The sequence below is a fragment of the Cricetulus griseus genome (assembly GCF_003668045.3).
Source record: "Cricetulus griseus strain 17A/GY chromosome 1 unlocalized genomic scaffold, alternate assembly CriGri-PICRH-1.0 chr1_0, whole genome shotgun sequence".
NCBI classification, from domain to species: domain Eukaryota; kingdom Metazoa; phylum Chordata; class Mammalia; order Rodentia; family Cricetidae; genus Cricetulus; species Cricetulus griseus.
Window position 1 is genome coordinate 96,348,330 of NW_023276806.1, and position 24,853 is coordinate 96,373,182.

The 24,853-nt window shown below is 41.2% G+C and overlaps 1 protein-coding gene across 1 annotated transcript; it reads left to right on the forward strand.

Moving 5' to 3' along the window:
* Positions 1 to 19,697: 19,697 nt before the first annotated feature.
* Rfxap (regulatory factor X associated protein) lies at positions 19,698 to 24,477 on the forward strand (the record flags this gene model as incomplete). Its single annotated transcript, XM_035450656.1, is given in 4 exon segments — positions 19,698 to 19,935; positions 19,938 to 20,245; positions 22,034 to 22,141; positions 22,926 to 24,477. Coding segments are annotated over 4 exon segments (765 nt in total), but the record flags the coding sequence as incomplete, so codon positions are not given.
* Positions 24,478 to 24,853: the final 376 nt, after the last annotated feature.

Sequence of the window (24,853 nt, forward strand, 5' to 3'; positions counted from 1 at the left end):
ACAGTCAGCAAGACAAAACAGCAGCCCACAGACCGGGAAAAGATATTCACCAATCCCACATCTGACAGAAGGCTGATTTCCAAAATACATAAAAAACTCAAGAAGCTGGTCCACAAAACACCAAACAATCCAATTAAAAAGTGAGGTACAGAACTAAATAGACAATTCTCAATAGAGGAATCTAAAATGGCTGAAAGACACATAAGAAAGTGTTCAACATCCTTAGCCATCAGGGAAATGCAAATCAAAACAACTCTGAGATACCATCTTACTCCTGTTGAAATGGCTAAAATCAAAAATACCTATGATAGTTTATTCTGGAGAGGATGCGGAGAAAGGGGAACACTCCTCCACTGTTGGTGGGAGTGCCAACTCGTACAGTCACTTTGAAAATAAGTATGGCAACTCCTCAGGAAAATGGGAATCAGTCTACCTTAAGATCCAGTAATTCCACTCTTAGGCATATACCCAAAAGAAGCACATTCATACAACAAGGACATCTGTTCAACAATGTTCATAGCAGCACTATTTGTAATAGCCAGAAACTGGAAGCAGTTTCTAGATGCCCCTCAGCAGACAAATGGATAGAGAATGTGGTACATTTATACAATGGAGTACTACTCATTGGAAAAAAAACAATGGAATCTTGAAATTTGCAGGAAAATGGATGAAACTAGAAGAAACCATTCTGAGCAAGGTAACCCAGTCACAAAAAGACAAACATGATATGTACTTACTTATATGTGCATATTAGACATAGAATAAAGGATTACCAGCCTACAATCCACACTGCCAGAGATGCTAGTAAACAAGGAGGACCCTAAGAATGACATACATGGTCCCCTGAAGAAAGGGAAAGGGTCAAGATCCCCTGAGCAAATTGAGAGCACAGGAACAGGGGAGAGGGAGCTATGAGAATGAGAAGGGAAGAAGAGGAGTGATGCAGAGGACATGAGGGAGCAGAAAGTTTGAGTCAGGGGAAGAATAGAAGATAACAAGAATGGAGATACCATAATAGAAGGAGACATTTTAGCTTTACAGAGAAATCAGGCACTAGGGAAATGTCTGGAGATCTACAAAGATGACACCAGCTAACAATCTAAGCAACAGAGGAGAGGCTACCTTAAATGCCCTCCCCTGATAATGAGATTGATGACTGACTTATATGCCACCTGATAGCCCTCATCCAGTAGCTGGTGGAACTAGAAGCCAATACCCACAACTTATCACTGAACTGAACTGGAATCCAGATGCAGAGAAGGACAAGTGAAGAGCAAAGGGGTCCAGACCAGGCTGGTGAAATCCACAGGAATAACTGGCCTGAACATAGGGGGACTCTTGCTCCCCAGACTGATAGCTGGGATTCCAGTATGGGACTGATCCAGACCCCAGGAACATGGATTTCATTGAGGAAACCTCGGAAATCTACAGGACCTCCTGTAGTGTAGTTCAGTACTTATTCCTAGTATACGTATGGACTTTGGGAGCCCATTCCACATACAGGAATACTTCCTGAGCCAAGACACACAGCAGTGGGCCTAGGCCCTATCCCAAAGGATACAATAGATTCTGATGACACCCTTTGGAAGGCCTTACCATCTAGGGGAAGCAGAAAGGATATGTGATAAGTAGGGTTTTAGTTGTGGGAGGGTAGTAGGGGAGGACGGGAGGGAGAAAAGAACTAGGATTGCCATGTAAAACAATCTTGTTTCTAATTCAAACTTTTAAAAATGAAAAGGAAACACCAGAAAAAAAAACCCAACTCAAAGGTGCAGAAAACATATTCAACAAAGTCAGAGAAAAAAAACTTTCCCAACCTAAAGAAAGACATGCCAATGAAAGTACAAGAAGCTTACACAACACAAAATAGAGTGGACTACAAAAAAAGTCCCTTCGCCACATATATAATCAAAACAACAAACATACAAAATAAAGAATGAACATTAAGAACAGCAAAGGAGAAGGTCCCAGTAACAAATAAAAGCAAACCTATCAGAATTATACCTGACTTTTCCTTGGAATCTCTGAAAGCTAGAAGGTCCTGGATAGATATTCTACAAACACTGAGAGACCCCGGATGCCAGCCCAGACTACTATACCCAGCAAAGCTTTCAATCACTATAGATGGAGAAAGCAAGATATTCCATGACAAAATTTAAACAATACATATCCACCAATCCAGCCCTACAGAAAGTACTGGAAGGAAAACTCCAACCCAAGGAAGATAACTACACTCACAAAAACATAGGCAATAGATAATCCCACTTTACTAAACACCAAAAGAAAAAAAAAACAAGGGGGGATCCACATACAATATCAACAACAACAAATCCAAAATAAACAAGAATTAACAGTCAATGGTCATTAATATCCCTCAATGTCAATGGTCTTAACTTGCCTATAAAAAGACATGAGCTAACAGAATGGATACAAAGAAAAAATCCATCTTTCTGCTGCATACAAGAAACACACCTCAACTTCAAAGACAGATGTTACCTCAGAGTAAAGGGTTGGGAAGAGATTTTCCAATCAAATGGACCCAAGAAACAAGCCGATGTAGCTACCCTACTACATAACAAATTAGACTTAAGAAGGACATTTCATATTCATCACAGGAAAAATCCATCAGGATGGAATCTCAATTCTGAACATCTATGCCCAACATACAAAGGCACCCACATTCATAAAAGAAACATTACTAAAACTCAAATCACACATAAAACCTCATACACTTATAGTGGGAGACTTCAACACCCCACTGTCACCACTAGATAGGAACACCAGAGAGAAACTTAACAAAAGAAACACAAGAACTAACAGAAGTTATGACCCAATTGGGTTTAACAGATATCTATAGAACATTCCATCCAAACACAAAAGAATATACCTTCTTCTCAGCACTGCATGGAACCTTCTCTAAAGCCTCAACAGATACAAAAAATTGGAATAACCCCCTGTATCTTATCAGACCACCATGCTTTAAAGTTAGAATTCAACAACAACACATATTGCAGAAACCCTACAAACTCATGGAAATTGAATAATGCACAATTGCACCATTCCTGGGTCAAGGAAGAAATAAACAAAGAAATTAAAGACTTCCTAGAATTCAACATACCCAAACTTATGGGACACTTTGAAGCAGTACTAAGAGGAAAGTTCATAGCACTAAGTTCTCACATGAAGAAACTGGAAAATAGTCACAATAGAGAATTAACAGCACAACTGAAAGCTCTAGAATAAAAAGAAGCAAACTCACCCAGGAGCAGTAGATGCCAGGAAGCAATCAATATGAGGGCTGAAATCAATAAAGTAGAAACTAGGAAAACAATACAAAGAATCAATGAAGCAAAGAGTTGGTTCTTCGAGAAAATCAACAAGCTAGACAAACCTTTATCTAAACTAACCAAAATGCAGAGAGAGAACATGCAAATTAACAAAATCAGAAATGAAAAGGGGAACATGACAATGGACACTGAGGAAATCCAGAGAATCATCAGGTCATACTTGGAAAATCTGTACTCCACAAAATTCAAAAATTTAAAGAAAATGGACAATTTTCTGAATAGATTTCACCTACCCTAATGAAATAGAAGCAGTCATCAAAAGTCTCCCAACCAAAAAGGCCCAGGGCCAGATGGTTTCAGTGCAGAATTCTACCAAAAATTCAAAGAGCTAATACCAATATTCCTCAAAGTGTTCCACACTATAGAAACAGAAGTTTCATTGCTAAACTTTTTTACCAGGCTACAATTACCTTGGTACCCAAGCCACACAAAGACACAAGAAAGACAACTGCAGACCAATATCCCTCATGAACATTGATGCAAAAATACTCAATACAATACTGGCAAATCGAATCCAAGAACACATCAGAAAAATCATCCACCGTGATCAAGTAAGCTTCATCCCAGGGATGCAGGATTGGTTTCAACATATGAAAATCTATCAGTGTAATCCACCATATAAATAAACTGAAAAAGAAAAACCACATGATCATCTCACTAGATGCTGAAAAAGCCTTTGACAAAATCCAACACCCCTTCATAATAAAGGTCTTGGAGAGATCAGGGATAACAGGAACATACTTAAACATAATAAAAGAAATATACAGTAAACCAACAGCCAACATAAAACTAAATGGAGAGAAACTCAACATGATTCCTCTAAAATCAGGAACAAGACAAGGCTGTCCACTCTCTCCATATCTCTTCAACACTGAATAATCCCAAAAAGTGAGGTACAGAACTAAATAGAGAATTCTCAATAGAGGAATCTAAATTGGCTGAAAGACACTTAAGAAAGTGTTCAATATCCTGAGCCATCAGGAAAACACAAATCGAAACAACTCTGAAATACCATCTTGCACCCATCAGAATGGCTAAAATCAAAAACACAATGACAGTCCATGCTGTGGAAAGGGGAACACTCCTCCACTGCTCATGGGAGTGCAAACTCATATGGCCACTTTGAAAATCAGTATGGCAGTTCGTCAGGAAAATAAAAATCAGTCTACCTCAAGACCCAGAAATTCCACTCAGGCATATAACCAAATGATGCACATTCATACAACAAGGACAAACATTCAACTATGTTCATAGCAGCATTATTTGTAATAGCCAGAACCTGGAAACAACCTAGATGCCCCTCAACTGAAGAATGAATAGAGAAAATATGGTACATTTACACAATGGAGTACTACTCTGGGAGAAACAATGGAATCTTGACATTTGCAGGCAAATGGATGGAACTAGAAGGAACCGTCCTGACTGAGGTAATCCAGTCACAACAGGACAAACATGGTATGCACTCACTCATATATGAGTATTAGACATAGAGCAAAAGATTACCAGCCTGCAATCCACTCCACCAGAGAAGCTAGGAAGCAAGGAGCACCCTAAAAGAGACATACATGGTCCCCCAGAGAAGGGGAAAGGGACAAGATCTCCTGAGTACATTGGGAGCATGGGGGAGGGGAGAAGAAACTAAGAGAAAGAGGAGGGAAGAGGAGGACATGAGGGAGCAGGAAGATTGAGTTGGGGGAAACATACATGAGAGCAAGAACAGAGATACCACAATAGAGGGAGCCATTATAGGTCTAAAGAGAAATCTGGCACTAGGGAAATGTCCAAAAATCTACAAGGATGACCCCAACTAGCAATCTAAGCAATAGTGGAGAGGCTATCTTAAATGCCCTTTCCCTATAATGTGATTGACGACTACCCTATATGCCATCCTAGAGCCTTCATCCTGCAGCTGATGGAAGCAGAAGCAGACACCTACAGCTGAACGCTGAGCTGAACTCCTGGAATCCAGTTGCAGAGAGAGAGGAGTGATGATCAAAGGGGTCAAGACCAGGCTGTAGAAACCCTCAGAAACAGCTGACCTGAATAAGTGGGACCTAATGGACCCCAGACTAATACCTGGGAAACCAGCATAGTACTGACCAAGACCCCCCCAAACGTTGGTGTCAGTTAGGAGGACTGAGCAGTCTATGGGGCCTCTGGTAGTGGATCAGCATTTATCCCTAGTGTACAAATGTACTTTGGGAGCCCATTACACATAGAGGGATACTCTCTCAGCCTAGGTGCATGGGGGAGGGCCTAGGTCCTGCTCCAAATGATGGGACAGACTTTAAAGATCCCCCATGGAAGGCTACGCCCTCCCTGGGGAGCAGAAAGGAGTTGGGATGGGGGTCGGTGCGGGGCAGGGGAGAAGGGGTGGTAGAGGGAACTGGGATTGACATGTAAAACAAGATTGTTTCTAATTTAAATTTGAAAATTGTATAAAAAATATTTAAAGGTGATAATTTTAAAATACCGTTTCTAGGGAACATGCTTTTTCAAAATACCACAGAAACCCTGGAGTGTTTTTGAAAAATGTATCAGTGTTAATGTCAGAACACAAGGAGAAGAAAATTGGAAATAAAGAGGCAGAATTGAGCTAGATAAATGTTGATTTTCTTAGGACTTAGGTTAAATCTTGGGAAACATACCTCAAGATAAATTTAATGAAAATAAACATGTAAAGTCCTCAGACATAAAAGGCAAAAGAGAATGTTTTAAAGATCTAACTTATTTGTAGGGGATTTAGATGTTTTGTTTTTAGATGTTACTACATCACAAGTAGAGAATAAGAAATCTAATAATTATTCAAGAATTTGGAGTAGTACAAGACCAGTGCATTAAAATAGTGCTCTAGAAAGGGCTCAGGTCCAGGAAAGCACTAAATAGCATTATACAATGGATTGTCTTGCCTTCCACCCTGCATCCCTATAATTCCTGTTTTTTGGGGGGGAGGCGGGGGAGCATTTCGAGACAGAGTTTCTCTGTGTAGCTTTGTACACCAGGCTGGCCATGAACTCACAGAGATCCACCTGTCTTTGCCTCTCAAGTGCTGGGATTAATGGTGTGCGCTGCCACCACCCAAAAATTAATTCCTTTTAAAAAAATTGTTGTGGTATAGGGATTGCATATGCTAGGCATATAAGCTAAATCTACAGTCTTTAACTCATTCATTGCTACATCTCAAATCTTATTATGGTGGTTACCTATTCAGAAACATGCCCGCATACACACACACAACACAGTTGCACACACACAAGCACATGTGTATACACTCAAGTGTGCCTATACACATACACACACACCCCAAACTCAATTTTCCTGTATAGTGTTTTTAATCTGAAAGGTGTCCTGAGGGCAAAACCACCTATCAGAGGCTCCATTTTGTGAAGGAAGAAAGCCTAAACAAAAAGGTTCCCTAGCTCCTCAGAGGCAACTGCCTAGGGGAGTGTTTTCCAGGCTCAACAGAAACCAACACCACTGTGAGCCAGGCCATATCTCAAACTTGCAGCTGAGCTTCTCAGTACTGGTTTTATAGGCATGAAAGCTGCAAAATGATGGAGTAATGGAATCCAGAGTCCTGCTCCGCAGTTTCAGACAGCAGCTAATGCCATGAGGTGCATGTCAGGATTGTAGTTCCTGCAAGGAGGTGTAAAAGTGAAGCTTAGGTTGCATTGAGACCTCAGGATATTGGAGATGACAGACTATGGGCAGGACTGAAGTGGAACTGGAATTAAGGGAGGTTTCATGTACTTCAGGTGGTACAGGTTGGGGAGCAAGACTGCTCACTGCCTTGGAGGCTAATCGTCTTCATCACGCTCCAGATGCTAGACACAGAGATGCAGGATTTGGTGTTTCACTGGCTGGATTTGGTCTTAGGTCCAACATTCCTTGCTGCACTCCAATCCTTCCATTTTGGAATAGGAATGTTTATTCTGTAGCTACTTCATGTTGGAAGTATATAACTTGATTTTTATTTTATAGGTATTCACAGCTAAGATACAGCTTTGTATCTCAGATTAATCACATGGACTTTTTAAGTTAGTTTTTATTTAAATTAAAAACAACATTATTTTACATACCAATCCCATTTTCCTCTCCCTCCCATTCTCCCACTTTTCCCCCCACCCCCCCCATCTTGCCATCCTACTCCCCATCCATTCCTCAGAGAGGGTGAGGCCTCCCATGGGGATCATTAAAGTCTGTCTCATCATTTGGGGTAGGACTGAGGCCCTCCCCTATGTATCTAGGCTGAGAGAGTATTCCTCCAAAGGGAATGGGCTCCCAAAGACCATTCGTGCACTAGGAATAAATATTGGTTCCACTGCCAGCAGCCCCATAGACTGCCTAAGCCCCACAACTGACACCCATGTCCAGGGGACCTAGTTCAGTCCTATGCAGGTTCCCCAGCTGTCAGACTGGGGTCCACAGGCTCCCACTTGCTCAGGTCAGCTGTTTCTGTGTGTTTCTACAGCCTCGTCTTGACCCCTTGGCTCATCACTCCTCCCTTTCTACAACTGGATTCCAGGAGTTCGGCTCAGTGTTTAGCTGTGAATGTCTGCTTCTGCTTCCATCAGCTACAGGATGAAGGCTCTAGGATGGCATATAAGGTAGTCATCATTCTCATTATAGGGGAAGTGCATTTAAGGTTGCCTCTCCACTATTGCTTAGATTCTTAGTTGGGGTCATCCTTGTGGATTCCTGGGAATTGGTCAGAACCTGGAAGCAACCTAGATGCCTCTCAACTGAAGATGGATAAAGAAAATGTGGTACATATACACAATGAAGTATTACTCAGCTGGAAAAAAAAGGAATCTTGAAATTCAAAGGCAAATGGATGGAACTAGAAGAAACCATCCTGAGTGAGGTAACCAAGACACAGAAAGACAAACATGGTATGTACTCACTCATGAGTGGATATTAGACATAGAGCAAAGGATAACTGGCCTACAATTTGAAACCCCAGAGAATCTAGGAAACAAGGAGGACCCTAAGAGAGACATACATGGTCCCCTGAAGAAGGGGAAAGAGACAAGATCTCCTGAGTAAATTTGGAGCATGGGGTGAGTGGGGAGAGAGGGAGGAGAGAAAGGAGGAAAGCAGGAGGGGGAGGAGAACATGAGGGATCAGGAAGATTGAGTTGGGGGAAGGACAGAGAAGGAGAGCAAGGAAAGAGATATCTTAATAGAGGGACCTGTTATAGTCTTAACGAGAAAACTGGCACTGAGGAAATTTCCAGGAATTCACATGGACTTTTAAACTGCTGGAATTGTTAAAGACTATGAGGAGTTTTGAAATTGGATTGTGTTTGCATTGTAAGAATGTGACACTTTGGGGACAGAACATTGTGATTTAAAGGGATGCGTTTGGATGTCAACTTGACAATGGATGGAACTGTAATGGTTAATCTGAATCAACTCCATGAGATCTACAATGACCAGGGAGATAGACTTTAGATATGCCTATGAGGGATTATGGTGATTATTTTAATTGAGATGGGAAGGACCACTCACTGTGAGTGGCACCATTCCCTGCTCCAGGATCCAAGACTACACTGAAAAAAGAAAAAGGCAGAGCACAAACATTTATTTCTTCTTTTAAAATTTATTTTCAGCTTTATTATTAAAAAATGTTACAGGGGCTGGAGAGATGGCTCAGCAGTTAAGAGCACTAGTGACCCTTCCAGAGGACGTGTGCCATCTTCTGACCTCTATGGACACCAGGCATGTTCATAGTGCACAGACATACATGCAGACTAACACTCATACACATAAAACTAAAAAATAAATCTTTAAAATTAGTTGACAAGGTCTTCCCTCTTTGTATAGTAGTAATTATTTTAGTTTATGATTTTACTAATATATATTTTTCAAGTGTATAAAAATGCTTTTTAAAACTAGGCATTGAGTACCTATATGCCTACAATCAACACCTGTAAATTTTTTATAACTGCTTGATATTTGTGTATGTGTGTGTGTGTGTGTGTGTGTGTGTGTGTGTCTGTGTCTGTGTTCAAGTGTTAGCTACAGCATCTCAGTCAAATGTAGTCATCATATTAATTCACACTCAAATTGTCAATTATGAGTCTTATAAATTTAAGGACAATTTTTTCTATAGCCTAATATGATTAATACACCTTTGAAAATTCAGGATAATTATTTAATACCATCTGTCTTTTAGAATTTCCACATTTGGGATTTTTCTAATAGCTTCCGAATTCTGTGGTTTAAATATTTTCCTCCCTGAGTCCTTGTAAACAGGAAATGAGTTCTATATAATTAGTCAAATTCATGCTACCCATTTTTGGCACAAATCATGTCTAATGCACTCTCCTCCTGCTAAGGCTATGATGAGTGAGGCGGCAACAGCCCTATCTGTCCATTTAAAAGGAACATTTACTCTGTTTACATTTTAAGAACAGGGTTAAACCAGGTTTTTTCTTTTAGGCCACCAACCAGCTCCCAAATCGTAACATGGAGACTTCTTATTAGTAATGAATGTTCAACCTAGCTTAGGCATGTTTCTGGAGCTGATCATCTCCCATAGGTCTCTGTCTTAATACTACCACTTTGAAGAGGAGCACATAAAGAATGTTATGAACTGGAAGCAGAAATGCTTGTTCTCCAAAGACCTGCAGATTTTGCAACTTTGCAGTATAATCTAGCTCACATCTAACATAAGGATAGACTGAAGAAAACTGCAGAAGTATACTGCCCCCATTTGGATGTTTCGGTGAACATTTGACATTAACAGACTGAATGGTTTTAAGCAAATGTGGAGATATGCTTGCCAGTATTTTCAACAGAAGTTAATTAAGTCTAAAAAAGTTAATTAATCTCAGAAAGAATTTTGAGGGCAAAGGAAAACTAACCAGTTTAATTAAGAAGATATGAGATCTAGCTAAGCTTTTCTCACCAATTTGTTTAAAAAGGAGCTACATGCCACCATCATCTCCTGATACACAATAGATAAGAATGGTTTCAGTGTATTACTGCCAAAGTCATGAAGCACTCCAATTACAAAAACATCTTTTAAACTAACATTAAAAGTCTTGGTAGCAGAATATTAAAGAACCAACACAAAAACAGACATCTTACTGAACTTCAGGTAGCATTTATTTCAATTTTGTGTTATAGGAAACATACATTATAAAGTTTGTTTCCAAACCGTGTTTGTTTTTAGTGATTTATTATTTTGTATTTTATTAAGCTATTCACAGCTTGCAGATGTCTAAATAAATCTTCCCATGGCATCTTACCTGTGTATTTCCCCAAGCTATTCAATCACTGTTACTTATCCAAAAGTAGTCTTCATGTACTTTTTAAGCTCCAGAAGTATGTATGAATCAGTGAATTGCGGGATTTTTAGCAAGATATGTAACTTGACATCTTTTTGTTGTTCTTTGGGGGGCTATTTTTATTATTTGTTTTGAGTCAGGGGCTCAGGATGGCCTTGAACTTACAACTTTCTTACCCCACTCCTACCCTCATGCTAAGATCATAGGCACCTACCACCTGGCCCAGCTCTGAGATCCTCTTATCAGAACACTGTGTCATAATTAAACAAAACTTTTATCATTTTTTAAATTGTTTTCCTCTATTGCAAAATTCATGGCTAGCACATCTATATAACAAAGCACAGATTAACATTTATAGAATTTAAGCTGTGTTTGACATAGGAAACTTCAGAAATAAAGATTCAAAGACCCAGGGGACAACATTTTCTTGAACAATTTTTCACTTCTGTATCATCACAAATTTTAAAAACATTAAGGCAAACCACCATGAGTTTGGGATAGTCTATTTACATTCAAACTTTAGGGAAAAGCTAAGACTTCATCATTGCTGACACGATAAAGCTCAGAAACCTGGTTCCTGCCTATTCCATTGATAAAAAGGTCTACAAAAGGCAACTCTCGAGAGACTGAAAATAGGACAGTGGTTTCCTGGGGCTAGGAGCAGGAGCAGGGATTGCTTCAGAAGAGACAGAAAAGTTTCACTGTGTGGTGACAGGAATATTTTAGGGTTAGGGAAATAGCTCCAGGGTTAGAGTACTTGTCCAGCATTCACAAAGCCTGGACTGGATCTCCAGTATGGAAAACAAATGAACCAAAATGTTTTACAAGGTTGGCTGTAACTCTATAAATGCTTTTAATTCTTTACAATGTAAATTTTCAGTAAAGGAACATTATGGCCGTGGAAATGAAACTTTAAAAAACAACAGGTTTAAACAAAATTGACAACTAAGATTGAGTTAAAAAGTAAGAAAGACTCAAAATCAGAAATGAGAGAAGAAGCATTAGAAATGTCATTGCAGAATTACACAGGATTATTATAGAATACTGTGAATAGCTGAGTGTCAACAAAGTGATAACCTGAGAGATAACAAGTGGGCACATTTCTAGACTTATACATCTTATGAAGACTGAACCATGAAGAAATGGGAAACTTATAGAGCAATAGAAGTGATGAGATTGATTAGCAGCAACAACAACAAAACAGTTGAAGAATAATGAATACAATTATTCTTAAAAATTGAATGACATAAGACTAGAATTACCTTGCTATCAAAGCCAAATGAAAATGTCATGGGGTATTCACCAGAGAAAACTGTTCAGACATGGGTTTAAATCAATGAAAAGTCTTTATTAACTGGCCTGCAAATACACTACGTGTTTGGGATCCTAGTGTAGCACTGAGCCTTTCTCTGGGTGGGCTTTTAAACACAAAAGCTGTGTTCTGGATTGACATTCTTTAGTTAACAAGAACAGTATCCAGAAGTGGAACTACAAGCCAGATTAGTACATTTTTAGACTTTCCCAGAGCTATTGGCTTTGATGGATTAGGTGCTTGTTTTGGTGTTTGTAGGTGGTGCTGTCTACTACAGAGTTTTAAAGCCTCAATGGCATTTCCATCATGGAGTCAGTTGTGCTAAGGCTGGGGAGCCTACTAAGGTCTGGGGCCCTGTTACAAAAATGACACCAAATAGGGAAACATTTTTGTAATAAAACTAGAATGACTCTATTATCCAGAATGTAAACTGAGTGCATGAAGGCCAATATGATGAATAAAACAGAGTTTTATCTTTGACAAAAGCAGAATGTTTGACAAGAGGATGGAGCAGTGGCTTAGTTGGTCAAGAGCTTACCTACAAACATGATAAGCTGAGTTTCATTCCCCCAGACCTCACTTTAAAAAAAAAGCTGGGAACTGGTGTAACGTGAAAAATAAATGACCCAGAGACAGATACTGGGGCTCAAGCTTTCAGCTGAAGATCAGAAAATCAAAGCAGTCAGACATTAGCTCTTACTCTACCTCAGACTGAAAGGTGATCCTGGCTCCACCAATCTTCAGACTGCCTCTCCTCAGCGTGGCTGGAGAATCCTGAGACTTCAATGTCTTCCTATCCTCAATGTGGCTAGAGAATAAATTCCAGATCTAAGACCCTGTTCCTGTCTTAAATACCTCTCATGAGTCCTGGCATTAAAGGCAAGTGATCCCAGGTGCTGAGATCATCTTTGTGTGAGCTGTTTCTCTTTAGGACTGCATAAATTTTGTGTAGCTCAGTGTGGCCTTGAACTAACAGAGTTAGATCTACCTCTTAATCCTGAGTCCTGGGATTAAAGATGTGTGCCTGGATTCTGTGATTTGTGGCTGACTTTGCTTTCTGGATACTCAGGCAAGCTTTAATAAATCATAAATAATATATCACCACAAACTGGGGCAATAACTTAGTGGATAAAGTGCTGCCTTACAAGAATGAGGACCATAATTCTATCCCAGCAGCCATCTGGAAGCCAGGAATGGCCATCCATGTCTCTAACCCTAAGAATGGGCCAGGTTCAACAGTTGGATTTCCATAGTTTGACAGTTTACTTAACTAATCAGTGAGCTCTGAGTTCAGTGAGAGATATTCTCTCAAAAAGTTAAAGTGAAAGCAATAATGATCAGATTGCCCACTGACCTCTACACCACACACACACACACACACACACACACACACACACACACACACACACACACACAGCTTAACAAAGCACTTGTAATTCTAGTGCAGAGAAGGCAAATACAGGTAGAATCCTGGGGCTCATTGCCTATCTAGTCTAAGGTACTTGGCAAGATCTAACATAGTTGGAAACCCTGTATTAGAATAAAAACAAACAAATTAGTGGATGGCACCTGAGGAACAACAGTCCATGTTGTTCTAACTTCCACATCATTCTGTATACATGCACACACAATCACACTCAGACATATGCATCTATACACATACACACAAATAACAAAATACTAACAAACTGAATCTAGTAACGCATTAAAAATATTGACTCAAAAGTCAAGAGTGATAGCACATGCCTATAATTCTAGTAATTTATCAGGAAAGGTAGAGAGATCAGAAGTCCAAGGCCAGCCCCAATTATATAGTTAATTCATGCCAGATTGAATTAAAAAAGAACCTGTCTCAAAAATCACCAAGACAGACAAACCTTTATCCAAACTTACCAAACTTCAGAGTGAACATGCAAATTAATAAAATCAGGAAAGAAAAGGGGGACATAACAACAGACACAGAGGAAATCCAGAGAATCATCAGGTCATACTTTGAAAACCTGTATTCCTCAAAATTCAAAAATTTAAAGGAAATGGACAATTTTCTGGGTAGACTTCACTTACCAAAATTGAATCAAGAACAGATAAGCAACTTAAATAGACCTATAACCCCTAATGAAATAGAAGCAGTCATCAAAAGTCTCCCAACCAAAAAAGCCCAGGGCCAGATGGCTTCAGTGCAGAATTCTACCAGAAATTCAAAGAACATCTAATACCAATTCTCCTCAAAGTATTCCACACAATAGAAGAAGAAGGGTCATTGCCAAACTCTTTTTACAAGGCTTCAATAACCTCGATAACCCAAACCACACAAAGACACAACTAAGAAAGAGAAGTACAGACCAATATCATGAACATTGATGCAAAAATACCTAATACAATACTGGCAAATCAAATCCAGGAACACATCAGAGAAATCATCCACCATGATCAAGTAGGCTTCATCACAGGGATGCAAGGATGGTTCAACATACAAAAATCCATCAATGTAATCCACCATATAAACAGACTGAGGGGGAAAAAAACACATGATCATCTCACTAGAGGCAAAAAAAAAAAGCCTTTGACAAAATCCAATACCCCTACATGATAAAGGTCATGGAGAAATCAGGGATAACAGAAACATACCTTAACATAATAAAAGCAATATAGAGCAAGCCGACAGCCAACATCAAATCAAATGGAGAGAAACTCAACACAATTCCTCTAAAATCGGGGACAAGACATGGCTGTCCACTTTCTCCATACCTCTTCAATATTGTCCTTGAAGTTCTAACTACAGCAATAAGACACAAAAGGAGATCAAGGGAATACAAATCGGAAAGAAAGAAGTCAAACTCTCACTATTTGCAGATGATATGATAGTCTACATAGGTGACCCGAAAAACTGTACCAGGGAATTACTACAGCTGATAAACACCTCAGCAAAGTGGCAGGATACAAGATTAACTCAAAAAAATCTGTAGCCCTACTATATACAGATAATACATTCATGGAGAAAGAAATCAGAAAAATATAACCCTTTACAATTGCCACAAACAACATAAAATACCTTGGGGTAACACTAACCAAAAATGTGAAAGACTTGTACTGTAAGAATTTTGAGTCTCTAAAGAAAGAAATTAAAGAAGATATCAGAAAATGGAAAGATCTCCCATGTTCTTGGATAGGTAGAATTAACATAGTAAAAATGGTAATCTTGCCAAAAGCAATCTACAGATTCAATGCAATCCCCATCAAAATCCCAGCACAATTCTTCACAGACCTTGAAAGAACAATTCTCAACTTTATAGGGAAAAACAAAAGACCCAGGATAGACAAAACAATAGTGTACAATAAAGGAACTTCTGGAGACATCACCATCCCTGACTTCAAGCTCTATTACAGAGCTATAGTCCTGAAAACAGCTTGGTATTGGAACAAAAATAGACAGGTAGTCCAATGGAATAGAGTTGAAAACTCTATTAACCCACACACCTATGAACACCTGGTTTTTGACAAAGAAGCTAAATTTATACAATGGAATAAATAAAGCATCTTCAACAAATGGTGCTGACATAACTGGATGCTGGCATGTAGAAGACAGCAGATATATCCATGTCTATCACCATGCACAAAATTAAGTCCAAATGGATCAAAGACCTCAACATAAACCCAGCCACACTAACCCTATTAGAAGACAAAGTGGAAAATACCCTTGAAATAATTGGTACAGGAGGCTGCTTCCTGAACATTACACCAGCAGCACAGACATTGAGATCAACAAAAGATAAATCGGACCTACTGAAACTGAGAAGCTTCTGTAAGGCAAAGGACACAGCCAGCAAGACAAAACAGCAGCCCACAGACCGGGAAAAGATATTCACCAATCCCACATTTGACAGAGGGATGATTTCCAAAATATACAAAGACCTCAAGAAACTAGTCTCCAAAACACCAAACAATCCAATTAAAAAGTTGGGTAATAGACAATTCTCAATAGAGGAATCTAAAATGGCTGAAAGACACATAAGAAAGTGTTCAACATCCTTAGCCATCAGGGAAATGCAAATCAAAACAACTCTGAGATACCATCTTACTCCAGTCAGAATAGCCAAAATAAAAAACACCAATGACAGTTTATGCTAGAGAGGATGCAGAGAAAGGGGAACACTCCTCCACTATTGGTGGGAGTGCCAACTCGTACAGTCACTTTGAAAATCAGTATGGCGACTCCTCAGGAAAATAGGAATCAGTCTACCACAAGATCCAGCAATTCCACTCTTAGACATATACCCAAAAGAAGCACACTCCTACAATAAGGACATCTGTTCAACAATGTTCATAGCAGCACTATTGTAACAGCCAGAACCTGGAAACATCCTAGATACCCCTCAACTGAAGAATGGATAGAGAAAATGTGGTACATTTACACAATGGAGTACTACTCAGCAGAAAAAAATGATGGAATCTTGAAATTCGCAGGCAAATGTATGGAACTAGAAGAAACCATTCTGAGCAAGGTAACCCAGTCACAAAAAGACAACATAGTATATACTCACTCATATGTGGATTTTAGACATAGAGTAAAGGATTACCAGCCTACAGTCCACACTTCCAGAGAAGCTAGTAAACAAGAAGGACACTAAGAGAGACATACATGGTCCCAAAAGGGACAAGATCTCCTGAGCAAGTTCGGAGCATGGGGGATGGGAGAGGGATCTAGGAGAATGAGAAGGGGAGAAGAGGAGGGGTGAGGACACGAGGGAGCAGAAAGTTTGAGTCAGGGGAAGAATAGAAGAAAACAAGAAAGGAGATACCATAATAGAGGGAGACATTTTAGGTTTACAGAGAAATCAGGGACTAGGGAAATGTCTGGAGACCTACAAAGATGATACCAACTAACAATCTAAGCAATGGAGGAGAGGCTACCTTAAATGCCCTCCACTGATAAGGAGATTGATGACTGTCTTATATGCCATCCTTTAGCCTTCATCCAGCAGCTTGTGGAAGTAGAAGCAGACACCCCCAACTATTTACTGAACTGAACTGGAATCCAGTTGCAGAGGAGGAGGAGTGATGAGCAAAGATATCCAGAACAGGCTGGTGAAACCCACAGAAACAGCTGACCTGAACAACAGGAGCTCTTGGTCCCCAGACTGATAGCTGGGAATCCAGCAAGAGACTGATCTAGACCCCAGGAACTCGGGAGTCAGTGAGGAGACCTCGAAATCTATGGGGCCTCCTGTAGTAGATCAGTACTTATTCCTGGCATAGGTGTGGACTTTGGGGGCCCATTCCACATAAAGGGATACTTCCTGAGCCAAGACATACATGGGTGGGCCTAGGCCCTATCCCAAAGGATATGACAGACTCTGATGACCCCTATGGAAGGTCTCACCCTCCTGGGGAGCAAAAAGGATATGTGATAGGTAGAGTTTTAGTTGGGGGGGGATGGTAGAGGAGGAGGGGAGGGAGAGGAAACTGAGATTGACATGTAAAACAATCTTGTTTCTAATTCAAATAAAAAAAGGAAAAAAGAAAGAAAAGACTTAAATTAAAGCCCCACTATTTACAAAAATCAACACAAAAGGGATTAAAGGTTGAAATATAAAGATCTAAAACTGTGAACCATTAGATATAAAAATAGGGCAAATGTTTCCAGTCATTGGAATGGACGAAGATCTAATTTGATAAGACACCCAAAAACATAAGAAGTGAAAAGAGAAAAAAAAAAGACAAATGGATGGGTATCAAGCTAAAAAGTTGCAGCTGAGAACAGGCAATCTCTAGAATGGAAGAAAATATTTGCAAACTACATCTGATAGTAGTTAACATCCAGATTATTTAAGGAATTCAAATAAGTATAATGAATAAATAAGTAAATAAATAGCAAAATGCCTAATAATCCAATTGAAATGGCTATATAATTAGTTCATAAGGAAAGAATACAAAGTGTCAATAGGTGTGTGTAAAAATATACATCACTAATCCGGAAGAAAGCGCAAGTCAAAACCAGAGTATTATTTCCTCCCAGTGGGAATCAGGATTATTGTTAGGGACAAGATAGCAAGCAGTGGTGAGGATGTGGAGAAATGGGACCCCTCGCACATTGCTGGTGTGAATGCTAGTCTGTGTTCCCACTATGGAAATCAGTGTGTAGCTTGTGGAGAAAAGAAAAACAGAACCGTCATGGGATCCAGCAATCCCACTATGGGAATATATCAGAAAAGAGGGCCAGGCCTGGATAGGAAAGCTGGCTAAACGTGATACTGAGACCAGGCTTTCCTTCGTATTCCCCACTTGCTTCCGGGATAGGGCTTGACAGGAATGGGTGAATGTAAGCATATTGAAGGCTCGAATGGGATGGGACAGGGATGGATTATGGCACTCGGGAGCCAAAGAATGCTGAGTGTTACAGCTAGGATGGAAAATTATTCTGGCACTCGGGAGCCAAGGAATACTATAGGCCACAGTAAGCAAAGTAGCTTACAACCCTGCTTCAGGGAAAGACTTCCCCCAGTGTATCTGTTCTGCTCTGGCTCCCTAGCAAATTTGTTACAGTTTGGCTCCAGTCCCCGGAAGAGCTGATGGTAACAACTTCACTTTGCCAGGGAAGGTTTCCTCAGTGAGAAGTGTTTCAGCCCTGCTCAACTCCACTCTGCCCAGGGTCACCTCCGATCTGAAAGAAGGTCTTCATCCAAACTTCATTCAAGAGGGAAAGAAGAATCAAGGAGAGTGGGAAAAGCCACGCTGAACAGACACAGGATTTATACAGGGATTCTTAGGAGGCAGAGATTTCCAGGGTGAGGAGTGGTCAGTTCAATCTCTGAGTTTAGAATGGCTAGATCTCCTGCTTGAGTATTGGTTAGTTTTCTGCACAGGTTTAGGGTCAGATTTGACTCTGGTTTCAGAGCCAGTGTGTTTCTTTCACTGATCCTTTTTAGCCTTTTGGCTCTGATTTTAGGGCCAGGGTGTTATTTCTTTCACTGGCTCTGATTCCGGGGACAAAGTGTGTTTCTTTGAAACTGATTTCAGGGTCAGGGTGCATTTCTTTGGTTCTGGTTGCAGGGCCAAAGTGTGTTTCTTTGGCTGTGCTCAGGGTGGGTTTTTCTGGGCTGGCCCTTTTTCCTTATAGTGAGCCAAATCGTTTTCTCCTCCAGCTGTTTCTCAAGCTCCTTCTCGAGTCTCTCGGGAACCAGAAACAAAGTTCTTTGAACCGGTTAGCGAGGTAGGGTCCAGGCAGAAAGTGTCTCCTGGCGCCGCGCAAGTACCTGGGACAGCCGCCTCAGGGCTGTGAGGGAGCCTCACCGGCTCGGTCCTGACTGTCAGCACCTCCCTCGGAGGCCCAGAGAAGAGAAGGCGGCAGCTGCGCACAACAGTCCTCCTAGGATCCGCCCGGCTTCTCAACCCCGGAACCGCCCACCAGTTTAAGACAGTTGCGCAGGCGCAGTCGGTGCTTCTGGCATCCTCTCAGCCCCGCCTAGCCGTCTTGGGGGTCTTGTCTGCAAGAGCCTAGCGCCCTCTGGCGGACAGCTGCTGCGCAGGCGCAGTCGGTGCCCATCAGGCTGCTTAGCCTTGCGGCCGGCGTAAGACGGCTCGCAGAAGGACGCCACCGCGCAGGCTCAGTCGGTGCCTTCTTGCAGCGGCTCGGCCCCGCCCACGGAGCCCAGAAGCGTTGGCTTGCGGACTGTCGCCGCGCAGGCGCAGTGGGGCCCTGGCGTGCAGCCGGAAGAATCGAGGGTTTACAGCAGGTGGCTTGTGAGTACGGTTGTGTTCCTTAGGTGCTGACGGGCCGCGGCGGCGGACCCGGAGCTCTGGCTGCAACACGGAGGCTCAGGCTGTGTCCGAGGGCTCGGGGCCGGGCGCCGCTGGTCCCGAGTCTGCCCCTCCGGTGACAGTGCTAGTGATGCGGCAGGAGGAGGGAGCGGCGGACAGCGCTCCAAGGCCGGGCCCGGTGGGGAGCGAGGCGGCGGCGGCGGCGGCGGATGCGGAGGACGAGGCCGGGACGACGACGCCGACCTCCTGGACACCTCGGACCCCGCGGGCGGCGGCGAGAGTGCGGCCAGCCCCGAGGAGCTGGAGGACGAGGGTGCGGAGGGCGGCGGCGCGGCGCGCAGGCGGGCCGCCAAGACCTGCACCTACCAGGGCTGCCGCGAGACCACCTGCCAGGTGGCCAAGCAGCGCAAGCCCTGGATGTGCAAGAAGCACCGCAACAAGATGTACAAGGACAAGTACAAGAAGAAGAAGAGCGACCAGGCCCTGGGCTCCGGCGGCGCCTCGGCGGCCAGCACAGGCAACGTCAAGCTGGAGGTATGCGCCTGGGGGCCCCGGGCCAGGGCAGGTGGGTGCAACCCCACTCGACACAAATGCAGGGGCTCCCCCACCTGCTCCCGGGGGACTGGGGGGGGGCTGGGCCCATCTTCCACACCGGTGGTAAGTGAGCAGAAAGCGGGAACCCCAGCTGACATTGGTACTTTGGAGGTGATCTACTCTTGTCAGTAACCCCTCCCTAGTCTCTACCCTGTGGCATCCTGCAGGTTTACAAAACCCCGTTCTTGGTTGTCAGTAACTTTAGTGCTCCCATCCTTTCCTTAACCAACCCTCCCCCAGAAAAGTTGGCTTGTTGGTGGGGTGTGAGTCACAGAGCACTTCGGGATTGCTTGAATGTGAATTGCATGAGAGGATGAAAGACCGGATGTGCTCTGTCTGCAACTGGGATTCTGCTGCAGCTGTGTGGACTTGGGCCCGTTATTCACCTCGATGAAGTTTCAGCTCCTATTGGCCCAAGCTGTGTTTCTTCAGATTTATTTTCGTTAAGTGAAGATTCTAGTTGGTGTGCATTTCCGCTCAAACTTAGCAAAATCCACGTAAGTGTTTGAGCTGTTTAAAAACGAAAAAGAATCCATAACACGTAGGAAGACTCCTTACCACAAAAATTCCCTTTGAAAGGGGAATCCTAACACTTGTGGAAATTTGGCCTAGATGACTCAAAATTGTTTCTACTACAAGCGTCTTTGATTTTGTGGTATTACCACCCAAGTCAGTTCTAGCATTACATGTACTACATAAACCAAACAGTCCTTATAAATAAGCGTAACTGGGGAGAGTTAGAAGAAATTGTCTTTGTTGTCTGTGATAGTAGAATCCTCCTTTATAGTTAATGCTTTGAGAGTAAAACATGTGTGCATGGAAGATTTTTACAACCGAGGTTTTCTAAATATCTCATAATGGGGGGGGATATTTTAATAGCTCAGGAGCCAGCAGAAAAAAGGACAAGACCAAAAAAAGAGAGAGAGAGGCAATATCCCAAATAAAGCTAACACTATTAAGTTCATGTAGTGCCTGGCCTCATGGTAAAGTATTTTGTTTAAGTGTATTCTTTGCGTGTGCCAGGCCCTAAAGTCAACCCTTAGTCAAGTTTCTCCCCGTTTTCATTGTCATATTGTGATTTTAGGGGCAGAATATTTCATTTAACCTCAGTAACATTTTATGTAAGGAAGAGGTAAATATTTAGGTTCTTCCATATTTGGGGGTAAGCACTGCTAATTTTTTGTGGGAATTGATGCCTCAGGGTTAGGTTGTTATTACAGAACTGTTTGCTCTGTACTGTGATTTCCCAGCTGTGATTTCCAGCCCTTCCAGCCAGTTTACTCAGAAAGCTGTATTGTTTGCTTCCGCCAGCAGTGTTTTGCTGCCTCTGCCTTCTTGGGGGGTGTGAATCAGGTGTGAATCCAGTATCTCATTAGCAGTAGGTTGCTTCTGAGTTCATTTATTTTGTCCCACAACAGGCAGACTGTTTTGACTTAGATTGTTCTGTGTGAGGAGAATTTGGTTTACTTGCCATTCTTCTGCAATACTGAAAACAGCTTAGAGGTAACTTCCCCTATGCCCAGTATCTTTGATTTGAGTCCTTACAGAAGACTGAAGAACCCAGGTTGGAAAGCCTGCAGGGAGGAGTCTTACTTTGAATTAATTGCCAACATGCTGCCAAGAGGCTTTCCCAAGTTTCACAGAAACTGAACAAAGACATGTTCATATAACTGAATTGCCTGCTGTAATGAATTACAATAGTGTTAAATGTTCTTTCATTGATCCCAGGAAAGTACAGACAACATACTCTCCATTGTCAAGCAAAGAACAGGATCTTTCGGGGATCGCCCTGCAAGGCCTACTCTTTTAGAACAAGTGTTAAATCAGAAAAGACTGGTAAGTGTTTTCTCATAAAGTAATTGTAGGTCTGTTAGAAAAAACTGCTGGTTCTCAGTTTTTTGCCTTTGTAAAACTTTAAAAGTTGTTCACTGCCATCAGAACCGCACAGTACCTCATCACTGGGCACGCTGGAGGTGCCCCTACTCCCCCCAGTACTGCAGTGGAAGGAACACCCTGAGCCAGGCCTGTTTCTTCACTGACTCATCTTTGCGCAAGATGAGATTTTAAAACAGACTCTAAATATGTGAAATAGTACTGTAATGTATTGAAATATAATTACTAATATTTAATAAAGGTCTCTGATATAAAACTGATAGAAATGATCAGAAGTCAATCAGGAAAGGAGTGATTGATAAATACTGGAATATTTGAATAGTAATTTGAAGGAAAAAAGAACTTAAACCATACTTACTATATAAGTCTTTGGTAGAATATTAGAAATTTTTTTCAAAAATCAATTTGGATTTTATCTCAAAATTCTACATTGAGGTTTTAAAATACCAAAGAATCACGAAGATTTAAACTTGACAACATAAAAATGTAGACAAAGACAATGCTGAAAATTAAACTACAAAGTGACATGGGAAAAATAGGGCAACAGATGTAAAAGATCCATCATTGTGTTTGATACTTTGTTATAACATTCTACCACTTGAAAGACTCAGGCCAGGGGTGTTACCTGGATTTTAAAGCCAGCCTGGCTATGGTGTGAGACATGATCTCAAACAAGCAAACAAAAATATGATAATTCTATTAATAATCCATTTTCCCTCTCTTTAAGTCATTACTGAGAAGTCCAGAAGTTGTCCAGTTTCTACAGAAACAGCAGCAGCTATTAAATCAGCAAGTTTTGGAGCAAAGACAGCAGCAGTTTCCAGGCGCACCAGTGTAAGGGGTTCACAAACTCTGTGATTTATCTTACTATAATGGATGAATAGGCTTTTATACTAACAGTGATATCCTGATAATCAGGCACTGGTGGTGGTGCACACCTGGAATTTCTGCACTTGGGAGGCTGAGCCAAGAGGATCCCAAGTTCAAGCCAGCCTGGGCTACATAGCAAGCTCCTTTCTCAAAAAAAAAAAAAAAAAAAAAAAAAAAAAAAGAGGCAGAGAGAGGCTGTTAAAAGATACTTTCCTATAAATGTGTGTGTCCATTTGGGGATAAATAAGTATTGCATTTTTGCATCTAATCCTTTCAGATCACTATGAGTTTGAAAAAAAGTCACCTTTACAGTTTTCTAATGTTTTTCTTCAGTTGTGCTTACTGAAGCTAATAAGGCAGTTGCTTTCTGTGGAAGTCATAGTTAATAGTAATCTCAATTCATCTAGCACCATGATTCTCATCATGAGGCATGGAAAAGAACAACGTGTTTTGGGTTGTCATAGTGACATTAAACATAGCTAGGCTGGAGTGAGGGGCCAGGAATAATGTTCTTCAGTGTCTGTGGTATTCCCACAGCTACCTTGCCATTAATGCACCTCAGCTGAGTCATAACCTAGAATAAGAGCACCAAGGTCAGGTTCTTGTAATAATCTTTCTTTACAGTTAAGGCTGCAGCTGTGAGAGCTAAGCATGGTCACACCTGTGAGGAGAGTGGTCACTGATCTCTTTTCATGTAAACTAGAGAGAACACACTGAAGTTGGCACCTCAGTTGTTTGTATCACTCTCCTTTAAAGCACATCATCGCTATTGAATCTGTGAACAGTTTAGACATACTCCACCCACCAAGGCCACAGCAGAATTGGTTTTCTTTGATGCGTTCTTAATGTTCTTCATAAAGGAGAGCCTGAAAATGATTTTTCAGTGGTTTTCAAAACCAAACTACTTTAGCATTAGCACTTATTCCTAAGTACTGGTAAAGGAGTCATGAATTATCTCTGTGTGTGTGTGTGTGTGTGTGTGTGTGTGTATGTATGTATTTGTACTTTCTCCTAGGAAAACTTTAAAAAGGCAAAAATATCGTAAGAATCAAATGTCAATAGTATATCCAGGAGTAGGTTAATAAATGTGTCTCAAGGTGGACTCTGCAGAAATGTGTTAGTTGGTTGATTCCTATGCTCTGAAATGTATATGATGTTAAACTTACAGCTATTACAATAAGTACTCAAAGGGCTGGGGATACAGCTTAGCCTTAGAGCACTTGCCTAGCATGTGCAAGGCCCTCGGTTCAAACCCCTGCATCACTACAACATCAAAAAAAAAAAAAAAAAAAAAAAAAAAAAAAAAAAAACAGGGAAAAGAATGTTTTTCTTCAGTTTGTTTTGTATATTTGTGTATCTGAAAAAGACCCTTTTGCCAAAACTATTAAAGTCCAATTGTTGACCTTTGATTTTTCTGTTGCACTTATTTCTTTAGTTGCTTCACACCAGCTATAAAGGAATTCATTTACTATTTGGTACTGTGCTTACAATATTGAGAGCTTTATTGTTTCTCTAGACTTTCAGATCTGTCCACTCTGCAGCCATGGGCACACCTGTCCCAGGATAGCTATGAATATGCCCAACACATTTGTAGTCACAGTGTCATGTTGCAGTATCAAAAGGTTGGACATCCCTGATAGAACTTGTTAACTTTTGTAGCAAAATAACCCAGCTTATACTTCTTCAGTTATAGAGTAAGAGAGAAAGTGTGAGAGATAAATGAAGAGATTAGAGTCAGGTTTTAAGAACTTGGAGATACCTTAAATACTTGTTAAGCCCTCAAGT